The following is a 13,927-nucleotide window of genomic DNA, read 5'->3' on the forward strand; positions in this document are numbered from 1 at the left end:
TCAACCCATCAGTCCATTTGAACCAGATTTGGCACGGGAGTGAGGTCCTTAAAAACATTAAGTTCTGATTTTCCTAAAAATCAGTGTCTGTTTTTGGTAGGGACTAATGTCCCACTGAGGTCAGTAGACAAGTTTGCAGGCCAGTCTGTACAAGCATAAATGGCTGAGCAGGGTACATGTAGCAGTAGCAGAACCTGTCCCAGCAATTGCTTCTTGCCTAACTTTTATGCAAGGGAGCTGTGTGTGATTGGGAAGTAGGGGGAAGGAGGGAAGTAGGATACATTCAAAGAAATAGGCTTTTTAAAATTTCTGCTCTTTGAGAAGCATCTTGTGAGAACTGGGTAAAAAATTGGCTGGATAGCCGAGCCCAGAGAGTTGTGGTGAACAGAGCTGGTGGCCGGTCACGAGTGGGGTTCCCCAGGGCTCAGTGTTAGGGCCAGTCTTGTTTAATATCTTTATCAATGATCTGGATGAGGAGATCAAGTGCACCCTCAGTAAGTTTGCAGACGACACCAAATTGGATGGGACTGTTGATCTGCATGCAACACTACAGGCTTGGGGAGGAGTGGCTGGAAAGCTGCTTGGCCAAGAAGGACCTGGGGGTGTTCGTTGATAGCTGGCTGAACGTGAGCCAGAAGTGTGCCCTGGTGGTCAAGAAGGCCAACAGCATCCTGGCTTGTATCACGAATAGTGTGGCCAGCAGGACCAGGGAGGTGATAGTGCCCCTGTACTCAGCACTGGTGAGGCCGCACCTCCAATACTGTGTTCAGTTTTGGGCCCCTCAGTACAGGAAGGACATTGAGGTGCTGGAGCATGTCCAGAGAAGGGCAACGAAGTTGGTGAAGCATCCGGAGAGCAAGTGTTATGAGGAGTGGCTGAGGGAACTGTGGTTGTTTAGTCTGGAGGAGGCTGAGGGGAGACCTTATTGCTCTCTACAACTACCTGAAAGGAGGTTGTAGTGAGGTGGGTGTTGGTCTCTTCTCCCACGTCACTAGTGGTAGAACGAGAGGAAACAGCTTCTAGTAGCATCAGGTGAGATTTAGATTGGATATTAGGGAAAATTTCGTTCCTGAAAGAGTGGTCAGACATTGGAACAGGCTGCCCAGAGAGGTGGTGGAGTCACCATCCCTGGAGGTATTTAAAAGGGTAGACATGGCACTTCAGGACATGGTTTAGGAGCCATGGTAGCGTTGGGTTGATGGTTGGACTTGATGATCCTAGAGGTCTTTTCCAACCTTAATGATTCTATGATTCTGTCTCTCAGTAGATGTCTGAGGCAGACAGCTAGATGATGTCTAGTTAGCAGAACACAAATGTCTTTGCTTATTCTCTCCCAGGAAGGACTGTTCTTGCTGCCTCAGCTTGTATTGTGGCTGTAGAAGAGTTTTACGCCCTGGATTCCACTTTTATTCTTTCCTTTTAGCATGTTGCAAGTTGAAAGATACTTTGATGTGGAATCTCAAAATTGAATACCAGGATATTCTTTCCAGTCACAGATCAGAGCGCTAGCCAGAGAAACCTTCAGCTTTCAACTGTGGCCTCAAAATTCACGTGGTATTGTCCTGATATATTTCAGTTTTCAAGAAATCCCTTCCTCTTGTATAAAGTAGCTATATAATTTTTGCTAACTGTTTGAAAAGGTTACCTAATTCTTTTTTACTCTTTGAATGTATCATGCAAACCTGAACTTCCAGACAGGAAAAACCTATAACCTGAGGATTTTATAGCACCTTGTTTCATTAAACAAAGAATATTAAACCCCCCCATATTGTAGAGGAACTTTTCTGTACCTATTGTAGAATGCTCTGTTTGTACCAGCCTAGCACATCCACATGCTTATCTGTGTACGTTTGTTCAGAAGAATATCAAAGCACGTCTTTCTAATAGCCATCAGCTGCCATATACATTGTCATATAGGTCTCGTGGGAAGGTGTGGAAGGGGAAGTTGAAACGACTCTTTTGCTGATGATTAAACCAAAACAACAACAACAACTGCCCGTTCCCCGGCCAGCCGCCTTGCCGGGACATTTTTATAATTCTTGTGCTCTGTTGCTGGAGATCTCCAATTAGCCTCAAACTGGAGCTCGCAGCTTGTGTGTGAAACAGGCAGCTGCTGGCACGCAATCTTCCCCGAAGTTGTTTCCTTTCCTTTTTCCTGAGATTTAGCGGAGGGGGGAAGGGGTTGGAGTCACATGGATACAAAGCTTTTGATTAATGTCCAAGTCTGTGCTGCCGCTGCGGAGGCTTTCCAGCCTCTCAGCTAACTGGGCGAGCTGGGAACCAGTGACCGCTCGCTTCCTCGGGGCTGTGTCCCCTTCCTGACGGGAAAGGAGCGCGCTCCGGGGTGGCTCCTCGCCTCCGGACCTCGGGCCGCGGCTGGAGCGGCGTGAGAAGGGGCCGAGGCTGCTGCGGGGCTGGGGACCGGCCCCAGCCCGGCCCCGCCGTGTAACTTAGCGGCGTCTTTTGTTGTCCTTGCCCGCAGCGCAGTGCCGGGGCGCTCAGGCGGCGCTGCCTGCAGCCGGGAAGGGCGCCGGGCTGGGAGCACCGCTCCCTCTCGCTGCACCATGACAGAGGAAAGCAAAGGGGAAGGCAAGGGGGAAAGCGGGAAGGACTTGGAGAAGCAGCTTCGCCTGCGCGTCTGCGTCCTCAACGAGCTGCTCAAGACCGAGCGGGACTACGTGGGCACGCTGGAGTTCCTCGTGTCGGTGAGCGGAGGAGCGCGGAGCCGGGCGGGGGGACCTCGCCTCGGCCGTCGGGCCGCCCCCGATCCCGCGGGGAAGCGGGGACGCGGGGGGGCGGGCTGCTGCCGGCCGCGGGACGGCGGGACTCGCACCCGGGAGAGGGTGTTCCGCCCCGAGCCCTGCGGGGCGGCTGCTCTTGCTTAACGGGGAGGGAGAGTAACAGGTTTTGAAATGGCTGGGAGGGGTCGTGTGTTCCCCCCGGCTCGGAAAGCCTGCGCTGGTGACCTCGGTGCGGCACGGGTGATCTCGCTGCTCCGGGCATGGAGGCTGAGGGGGGAAGTAATGCTTTTGGGTTCGGGGCTGCCTTGGGTGTGGGGGCTTGTGTTCGTGACGGGGCGCCGCAGCCCCGTTGCTTGGGGTAGCCCGTGAAACACGGCGGGGCGGGGGGCAGGGCGGAGGGGGTGCTGGTGTGCAGCAGCTGCTTGGCATTAAAGCCACATGTGGCATTCCCTCCCGCCTTGTGATACGGGGGTCAGCTGGGAAGGTGGCCTGCTCTGGTGAGTTTTCTCCAGCAGTCCAGAGAACCAGCGCGTTCCGCTGTGTTGCAGCAGGTCTAGCTTCCTTCTGCATCTGACTAGCACTGTCGATACGATTAGTTGTGCCAGGTAATAGCCTAATCAGAAAGGCAGGAGTTTTCACTCTTTCAAAAAGCCAAAGTCACGAATTATTACGGAACAGATGTGGGCAGTGTTTCATTCGTGGTCTCGGTAGCACCACTTTAGAACCCTGTTGAGATAAGTATGCCCAAGTCAGCTGCTTAAGTTTGCAGAAGATTTCACAGTAGCCCCTCATACTTTTCTTTCCTCCCTGTCCCACTGAAGAGGGGAAATCCTTCAAACTGCAAACTTCCTGCTTTGCTGCCTTGAGATCTGTGAGCTTTCTGCTTATTATCATGAAAGAGGAAATTCTCAACTTGGCTGTGACAGGGAGAATAAAAGCACATACACTGGAGTAAAAAAAGATCTACAGAGTAGCTTATTTTCTCCATATGTTTATCCTCAGCAGAACCATGAAAAATGGTAAATGCTCCAATGTGTTTTCTATTTAAAAAAAAAATTTAACATGCGTTTGAGAAAGTGTCTGTGCGATTGCATCTTACATGTTACATTTAACATTCAGATTTTACCTGTTGTAAAAAATATCTCTCCTAAGGGAATGTTCTTCAATATTTTGTCTTAAGCCCCAAATTTGGTGTATGTCAGAGTCTTAGGCCATTTCAGCAAATTTAAAGCATTTGTAATATCTTTCATTTTGGACTCTACAGTTTAAGACATAACAGATAGTGGTGTTCAAGGAGTAAGTGCTCAGCTCCTTCTAAAGAGCAGACTATGTATGTGTTTCAAGTTGCATCCTAATATTGAATTAAGTAATGTCTTTTTGGATCAAGATGATCCAAATAAATCATCTGGAGAAAGGGAGGAGGGCTGGAGTTAAATACCTGGTTCTATGCCAAGTTTTTCTTATTCATTAATGGTTGTGAACAGGGTTTGAGTGACAGTCCAGAGATGTAAATCCTTCACAGGGAAATATCATGCATTTTGACTGTTGAGGAAAGAACTTCTGAGCTTTCCTTGGCCTACCTGCTAGGACTGCTGCTGAGAGCAGCTGTGGTGGTGCATTTTATGAGGGGGACAACTTTGGACTAGGGCCAGTATGGAGACCGTCACATTTATTTTACATAAGCCATCAAAACCACCATTGTCCTTGTTGCTAGGTTACTTCTTGATCTGGAGACTAGATCCTCTCATTTAGGTATCTCAGGCTTATGGTTTCCTTTCTTTTTCTTAAAACCATTTTCCTAGGACCAGCTCTTCTGAGATACAAACACTATCCCAGCTTACTTTGTTTCACACTGTGAGGTGGTCTTGGGGTGCAGAGCCTGGGCTCCTTTTGGATGGGAGTGAACTGGAAGGTTTTCTTTAGGAGCATATCCAGCTGCTAATGAGTGTGCAGTTCCTGGGATGAGACTAAAGCTAGTCTGAAGTGACCCCCTGCCAACAGTGTGGAGTCCCAGCACCGACTCTTTCTCTGTCTGTACTCTATCCTATTTTTAGGACTTCTTGTTAAAGTAGAGGCAGCCCGAGGGCTCGAAGTTCCAATAAAAATTAAGACTTAGGCTTCCAGGTCTCCTCAACGCCATCAGTAGAGCTCATTGTGGTAGAAACCATGCTTCTTTTATGGTTGAAAAGCTGAAGCCATTTATAGTATTTCTGACAGTTTGCATGGAGTACCTGCAGTTTTCATTGAATTTAATAGGAATGGAGTATTCACTTAGATAAATGAAAAACTCTGTGGTTTCAGGGTTGGATCCTATTTCTTCTGTGGGGTTACAGATGTAATCTTTCATGATGTCTAGGGTTCATATGGAAAAGTGTGTTAGCACTTGTGTAGTAGTGGTGGGCAAAAGAGCTAACTTTTCACTCATCTGTGAAATTTTTATTTTGTGTACATGCCCTCTTGAGGAGGCAGTTAAATTAAGGAACAGAAAAATCAGTTTTCTTCAATTGATGTTGTGTAGGAAAGGGATGGTATGTAAGTGGGATTTGTGTGGAAACATAACGTACATCATACCTCACCTAAGTAATTTTCCTGAGTACTTCATGAGATCTTGTGAACTGAACTGATAACGTCTACGACCCCTTCGACTGAAGCAAAATTACGCCGTTGGAATGGGCACTATATAATATAAACAGGCATGGAAGTGAAGCATATGCCTGATTTATCTTAGTGGTGGGAGGAGGAGACCCCTGTTGCTGATGCAATCATGTTGGGGAAATGGCCCTTTGCCTGATACAGCTTGTGGCTGGCTGGAGAATGAAGAGATTATATGGAAGAAGTGACTTTGCTGGTGGTGTGTCAACATGGGAAATGCTTTACTGGTTTCCCTACACTGGAAACATGTCTAATATATGTTAGATTTATTTAGGTTCTTCAGTTTGGATTGGAATTAAAGAGCGTCTCTCTAAGGACAAATATCTGGTTGGTTATTTAAAGTACTTTTGTTCCCCTGCTCCTCTGTGATTCAGATTTAAACACAGGACACTGCTGAATAAAATGAAATAATAAGCAGATGCAGCTGTTAATTATACTGATTTGAACTTACTTACTTCCAGTTTCGTGTCTGTTTTTATGCAGTTCACTTATGCATTGTGTCCACTTATTTCTGTGTAAAAATTCTTCTTCAACTGTAATTTGAACAGTTTTATATTCTTTAGTGATGTGATTCAGAGCTAGGAGAGAGGTTTCAAACACTGTCAGGAGTTGGACTCGATGATCCTTGCATGTCCCTTCCAACTCAGGACATCCTATGATTCTATAACTTATCTTCCAGTTATCATCAGTGTAGTGAGAAGCAGCTCACTTTCTGTATTCTGTCAAAAGTCTACACGGCTATGAAGTGCAAAACAGAAGATTTAATACATTAATAATTTTATTAGATAGATGTAGCTGAGTAGTCATTCCCACGTGAGTTTGTTCACTACTTCTTTTTGGCTTTATGCTGTGTAAATACAGTATATTGGTTTTAATCTGCAATCATCACAGATCAAGTCTGAGTGGAAAGGTCTGGTTGTATTAATATTATTCTTTCAGATCTCCTGAATCTTTCAGTAATAAACTATGGTAGCTCACTATGATGAGACATTGGTAATGCTGAACAATAACAATTTTGGGCCCGTCTGAGTGAGGTATGTAAACATACATGAGATGCGCAAACTGAAGTCCCCCAGTAGTCGCAGCAATGTTGGAGGGAGCAGGCATGCACAGGAAATGATGACGAAAGGCTTGCACTTTTCCTTCAAACATTTCATTATAACATTTGGAGTGTCATTGCAATACCAGGGTTTTTGTTCTTGTTAGCATTTAGCATTTCTTAAAAGAAATTACGCGAGTGATGGAAGAATTTACCTAAGGCACTAAAACACTTTTGAAAACTACAGATGGAATTTATTAAGAGCTACAATATAAGGTTTCAGTTACAAACTATTGATAATTTACTGGCTAAATTAGCAGTTGAGATTTTTCTGCTGCTGGGTGATATCTCTGGTGATCATATTGTCTTCCTGTGGTGAAATCTTTGTTTTCCGATGAAAGAGAAGCTGTACTTGGCAAGGATAGAGGAGAATCTTTTTTCACCAAAATGCACTTTCTGGAGGGAAGGGAAAGCAACAATTGGTGAACATTTACTCTGTCTAAAATAATTACATGTCATCCAGCTGTGTAACTGACTAATTAATATTACCTTTAGTGTTCATGGTAAATATGTATTTTTTAGAATTTTTTTTTACTTTATCAGTGTGTACCTTATCTATTTCATTCTTTACAGCAAACAACAAAGCAGCTATATTTAATGTACTCTGTTTAAAGAAAATGATAATTTCCTATTTTGCTATATAAGCACAATTAGCTAACTAGAATAAAACTGAATAAACTTCTCCAAGATTCTTCTTGGTCCACGATTTTATACTGGGGAATACCCTTGCGTTTTTAATGAATATTTTATGCAAATTAAAAAAACCTTATTTTTTAAAGTTTTCATGTAAGGTTTCATTTACTGTATGAATCAGGGTACTCACGAACACTCAACATACCAGTAATAAAGAGACCAGTAAAACTCTGGGTAGAAGTTGCTGAGAAATTAATAAGTATTTAATAGTAAAGAGTTGCCAGAAAGTGGCCGGCTTAATTTGTCACCTTGTAACTTGGTATAAGGCTTAGTTTTTATGATTGTGCTTTACACTATTTGGCCAGTAAAGGCAAACCAAACCAAGAAGAACTTTAGGATGCAAATACACTGCAGGGAAATAGGCTAGATACAATAGTAGGTTTTATATATACCTAATAATAGGTATATATAAAAATATATAAAAATGTGTATATATATATATGGGAGAGAGATTTTATTTTGGAATAGAAATTGGAAATGTAACAGATCTCCTACACTTGGTACTTCAGGGGATAGCCATAGAAGTAGAGTTTATTTTTTCTGTGACAGGGATTGTTTTTCTGGTGCAGTTTCGTGTTCTGACAAATTTGACATTGATGGGAATAGAAGCAGATGTTGGCACTTGTGTAAGCTTCCAAAACCCCACGGCCTCAGCTGGGGTGACTAGTTAGATCCTGAAGCAGCTGGGGCGAGAAAAAAAATGGTAGTTTACTATGTAGACTGTAGTATGTTTTACAGATCTCATTTGTGAATATGTATACATTTCTGCCAGTTAACTCTCAAATCTCAGTACAGTAGGATTTAATGGCATTCAACTATCTTCTCTCATCTCTTCTGCTTGCACTAAAGTGGAAAAATGGTTGTTTTTCTTTAAATGTGCGCCCTGTTAAGGGAGGCCATGTCCTTGCTTTTCAATGGGCATAAAGAGATTTTGTTCATAAGGTTTATTGCCCAGCCTCCTCGGTGGCTGTATGACTCCTCAGGATCTGTATTTCCCTGCCACACTGAGCCTTTCCGTTCTTTTGGCTCAATAGGTATTTCTCTGATTGTTGAGCAGACTAATTCGTTGGATGGGTGATTAATAGTAATTGAGACTCCAGGTAACTTTTAGTCAAATTCAGTGTTACTAAGCCTGACCAGCAGTAGAGGATTTCTGTCCTGCATCGAAACTCCCCGAATGGTTATGCTAGACAATGAAACTAGGTTGGAAGGGACCCATAAACATCATCGAGTCCAACTCCCTAAATATGTTATATGTATATCTCAATTACAGTAATGATTAGTGACTTCATAATGGTTTGCAGAATTGCATTTATAATTTATAAAAGGGATTTAAATGAATGGAAGGGAAGGGTTTTAGCTGGCTGCATTTTTTGATAAGGTTATGTGATTTCCTTTCTCTTCAGGAAAAGAAAAACAACATTCTATGGCTACTTCATCACAAAAAGTGCAAAGGAAGTGCAAACACAATTACCATAGAAAGTCAATATCTTTTCCATTCACTTCCAATTTCTGCTGTTTTTAACTTGCTTAAGTATTACAAAAAATCTGAATGTGGTATTCTATTTTTATTTGACTTTGCTTGGCGATATCAATAGCACCACCTGCGGTCTTTATCAGAGTGAGAATAACTGCTTAAAAGCTATTTATTTCTTTGTAACCCCCACTTCCAAGGTTGAATGCTTGCTTTATGGAGTGGATTAGCAAGAAAGATTATTTGCATCTCTACTAGCTGAGCACAGAGGTCATGCAAGGTATGGCGATGGCAAAAAGCAGAGGTTTTTCAGAAGAATTTTCAAGCACATATCTTGTCATGTTTGGCAGTGTAAGGAATTACACTGTGCTATACTCCAGAGAGATGTTTCATGCTTTTCAATGGATTTCCTCTTATTGCTTTCAGACGTACTTAGACTATATTTTGAAAAGCTGTTCTTTAAGAAAAAAAAGGTCGCTTGTTTAGCTGTTCAGTGAAAAGTCTAAAATACTGAGAGGAGACATTTTTGTTTTGTAGCATTTAAGAAACTTTTATGACTTTCTGTAGACCATATGACTTACTGTAGACCAAGATGCATCATGCCGAAGACCATGGTATGCTTAGGGGTGTTTTACAACTTCTTGGTTTATCTGTATTTATAAATATCATTATATCTGCAGTGTTCCAGTTATTCCTTTGCTCTGCCTTGTAGCTCAGTCCTAACTCTCCTGCCACATATATTTCACAAGTTTGTAATGTGAGCAGCTAATTTAGAAGAGACTATTTGGAGGGGACCGTCAATCAATATGTCCAGACTTAAGTTACTCTGTGCAGCCTGATGCTGTTGAATAGTATGCTGTTTGCAGTGATTTCAAATATTTATGGAGACATATTTTTCAACCCTCTTCAGTAGTAATTTTTGTCACCATTTTAAACACCAAGTGCTTTGAAACTATGTATTCCAAAGTTGGTTTGTATTTTTTTGGTAGGGTTAGCATGAAGAACAATTTTGTCAAAGCAGAGGAATTCCAAGTTAGTAACAGTATTACACTATAGGAGGAACTGAGAAGTTCTTTATGTTGGAAACCAAAAGGAACTGTATTTTGGCCAAAATAAACAAATCCAAACTGGCTATAGTTGACCTAAGATACTGGTGGGGGCAACTTGCCAGTCTGTAGAAGGCTATAACCATGTGTCTGTTAAGTATATGTCCTGTTTGGAAAGGAATTGGGATATCCATGAATCAAGTACAGAATGGAATAAGATACTAATTTTTATTAAAAATTACAATAATTTAGGCCCTGCCTTTTTATATAAGTATCTTGAATAATTTTGTGTACTAATGCATATTCTTTTTCAGGAATTTTGTTTGACTATTTTTGCTTTAATTCTAAAGTGCATGCATATTGGCTCAATTTTCTGTTATGGACTGAGCAGGATTGTCCCTGTCTCTGGTGAATAGAAGGTTGGACTAGATGGTCCCTGAGGTCCCTTCCAACCTGGGATTCTGTGATGCTGTGATTCTGTGATTGTGTGTATTGGTGTGGGGCTCAAGATAGCTTAGGGACAGGTGACTCAGAAGGAATATAACGACATGCAAGACTGGAGATAGCAAAGCCGAAGCTCAGCTGGTGTTGAGATTAGGGATGTGAAGGGCAACAGAAAGGACTTCTGTAAGTACATTGGTAGTAAAAAGAAGGCTAAGGAAAATGTGTGCTTGCAGCACAGGGGGGCAGGGAGGTTTGTGAAAAGGTCACGTAGAAAAGGCTGAGGTACTCCATATTTTTTCTCCTGGAGTTTTCACCAATTAGTGTTTCCCTTAGGCCTCTCAAAGCTTATTTGCAGATTTTCTGAGAATGTGCCATTGCCTACAGTAGAAGAAGGCACAGTTATGAAGTACTTAAGTCAATTGGATATAAACAAGTCTGAGATCAGGTGGGATGCATCTGCGGAAGCTGGCCGATGTCAATGTAAGGCCTACCTGTCATCTTTGAAAGGTCATGGTGGTTGTGGGGAGTTCCTAATGACTGGGAAAACACAAATGTCAAAGCTAGCTTCAGGAAGGTCAAAGAAGAGGACCTGGGGAAGTGCAAGCTCATCAGCTTCACCTCAGTCCTTGTGGGGATGGTATAGTGAATCATCTTTAAAACCATTTCTGTGCCACTGATGGAAAATAAAGTGATTGGAAGCAGCCTCTGGGGGCTTACCAAAGGTGAATCATGCCTGATCAACCTGATTGCCTTCTACTGGCTCGGGGAACTTGGTGCGAGCTATGGATATTGTGTTTACCTTGATATAACCAAAGTCTTTGGCATGGTCTGACATAGTATCCTTACATCCAGACCTCATCAATTTGGATTAGATACATAGACAATAAGGTGGGTGGGAAACTGCTGAATCTGTTAGACTCAAAGGGCAGTTGTCAACAGCACAAGCTACAATTGGTGGCCAGTTATGAGCGGTCCCTCAGGAACCAGTACTGTATCATGTCTTCAGAAATGTCCTGAATGGTAGGATTGGAAGGTGTGCTTTCAGCAGATGGGTCTCAAGAGCATGGAGTACTGACAGTACTGGCAGGAGTCTCATGAAGTTCGGTGAAGGCAAACGCAGAGTCCTGCACCTGGGATGGAACAGCGCTGTGCACCAGTACAGGCTGGGGGCCAGGAAGCAGCTTTACAGAAATGACTCTGGCAGTGCCTGTGGACAAGAACTGGAACATGAGTCAGTGTTGAACCCTTGCAGTGCAGAAAACAGTCAGCATCCTGGGCTATTTTAGCAGTAGATCAAGGGAAGTGATTGTTTACTCTAGAGTTGTGAGACCTTTGTGGCTGCAGCTTTGGGCTCCCTAGTTCAAGAAATAAATTTATGTACTGCAGCAAGTCCAGTGGAGAGCCAGCAAGGTGATGAGGGCCTGGAGCATATTACTTGCAAAAAGAGGCTGAGAGAACAAGGTTTCTTTGACCTTAAGAAGAGAAGTCTCAGTGAAATTTTTATTGTTGTCTGCATCTCCCTGATGGGTGGATATGGAGAAGGTGGAGCCACACTCCTCTCAGAGGTGCGCAGTGGAAGAAGGATAGGCAACAGAAAATGGGAAATTCCAACTCAGTGTGAGAGGAAGAAATATTGTTTACCATGAGGATGGTAAAAGCTGGAACAGGTTGCATAGAGGCTGTGGAATATCTATATTTTGTTCATAGCTCAGCTGGGCAAGATGGGGCAACCTGTTGTAGTGGACACTGCTTTGCTCAAATGATTGGGCTAGATGACCTCTGGAGGTCCCTTCTAAGCTACATGACTCATCAATTTTACAATTTATTGATATGATGGGGGAAAAAGCAGACTGTCTTGAAGTTTCAGCTCTTCAGGAGAGCAGATTTTTCAGGGTTGCACATCTACTTTGTTTCCTCTGTCCTCTGAAATCGCAATGCAAATGGCTAGGCTATACTGTTCAGCAAACAAATATTCAAAATCCAAGAGGAAACTCAGCTACACAGTTATTTTTTCCACTGTATTATATTTGCTCAGGAAACAGATAACCTGGTGCTTCTGTAATATTTTCTATTCAGAGATGTCTCAGAGCATTGCTGTCATTAATAAATCAAATCTGAGTAGTTCTACTAGTGGGAAACTTAGAGACAGATCTTGATTTTTGGGTCCCAGTGGAAGTTTGTGGCAGAGCCAGAAATATAATCTGGTGTCTTGATTCCCAGTTCAGTACTCTGACAGCAAAGCAGTCCTTTCCCTTTATATATAACTGATGATAGAAGAATGGTTATCTGCTTAAAATGTCTGAGAAACTGCAAGGATAATTCTTCAAAGTCAACTTCATTTTGTGCAAGCTTTATTGCTCCTGTGATTCTCTCATAGCCTGTTCACAGCTGAAGTTATCCTGTTGTAGGGACAGAACTGAGATGTTAGGGGTTGACGCTTAGTTCAGGTTCCATGAGACCTCCTGATTCTCCTTCTTGCTTTTGGCAGCCTGGCTACCAAGTCATGTGGCACACCTCATGAGCTTTCAAGTTCAAGGCTGAAGAGCATGAGTTTAATGTAGGGGAATGGGTAGGAGAAACACTTACAACTGAAGAGCAGTGGAGAGAACAGTGATGAGATGTAGGAGGGTGGCTTTCTTTATTTCAGTGTCATTTGTGTGGTGCAGGCCCCCTGACAAATTGGTAATATCTTGCTGAATGGAGCAGAGTAAATAATCCACTCCTTGACCTTCATAGGGAAGTTTTATACGCATTCTCACTTCAAAATTAAATTTAGCTGTAGCTGCTGGTATTTACACCTGAAGTTTAAATACATTATATATATTAATGTGTTTGATTTCTAAATACAGTTTTGCCTATTGTAACACCTAGAGCAAGTGATCAGTGACAATTGATAAATGAATTTATATTAAATAAGTTTTTTTTATATTTTGTCCTGTGAAATATACTGTTAATTTCTCAGGCTGTTTAAATAGAGTTACTTCTAGAGAGCCGGATCCATGTATTACTACATGTTGACTCAGTGATCCCAGCTTCCTTATGCCAAGATCAAACATGATGTGACAGAGAAGCGTCAGTGGAGACAGAGCACTCTTAGACAAGTCTAACAAGACTTGTTGCCCTACTGGGTATCCAAGTTAGTAATGTGTTATAGGCGATCTCAACAGGAATGTGGTAGTGTGTTGGAGAGCTGAGTTGCTTGAGGTGTGTGCAGGGTGTCTCCTGTAATATTTGAAGATGAGGTGTTAAGAGCTCCATCAGGGTTATACATCAATTTGAGTAGTATGGATTAGGCAAGAGCAATCAGCTGGCAGGCTGAATAGAAAAGGAGAAATAGGCTGCAAACATGGAGAATATCTAGGCCGGGAAGAATTATCCATGAGATTGCTGCAGTTAATCCTCATTGTAGCTGGTGAGGTATGAGCTGGGCCATGGGAAATTCTCTGTACTTGGGACTTCAGACTCTTGTAGAAAATAAGGATGTTTTTATTTGCATCAGAAAAAAGCAATTGTGAAAATATAATTGGGTAGTGGCTGGCCAGGTCTGTCTGGCTGGGGGACAATGACTAGTGTCATGTACTCGGCAAACAAATCTGAGAAACACATCTGAAGGTGGAATATATGTGTGGCTGTGACCTGAGTCTCCAGCTGAAATGGCTGGGATATATTTCAGGAGCTGTAAGTCAGAAAGGCTAAATTGCAAGACAGTTTTCTAACTTGGGCTCGAATTACGTTTCTACTTGTACTTGTAAATGTCCAGTTTTTTTGAAAAGCCTAA

At 42.7% G+C, this 13,927-nt stretch overlaps 1 protein-coding gene across 1 annotated transcript in view; it reads left to right on the forward strand.

The window, feature by feature from the left end:
* Nucleotides 1-2,234: 2,234 nt before the first annotated feature.
* The window catches only part of PREX2 (phosphatidylinositol-3,4,5-trisphosphate dependent Rac exchange factor 2), a 186,277-nt gene continuing 174,584 nt past the window's right edge, over nt 2,235-13,927 (forward strand). Inside the window, exon 1 of the mRNA XM_075085197.1 lies at nt 2,235-2,705. Coding sequence (XP_074941298.1) covers nt 2,565-2,705 — 141 coding nt within the window. The 5' untranslated portion in view covers nt 2,235-2,564. The remainder of the gene's footprint in view (nt 2,706-13,927) is intronic.

The sequence above is a fragment of the Phalacrocorax aristotelis genome, chromosome 2 (assembly GCF_949628215.1).
Source record: "Phalacrocorax aristotelis chromosome 2, bGulAri2.1, whole genome shotgun sequence".
Taxonomy (NCBI): Eukaryota; Metazoa; Chordata; class Aves; order Suliformes; family Phalacrocoracidae; genus Phalacrocorax; species Phalacrocorax aristotelis.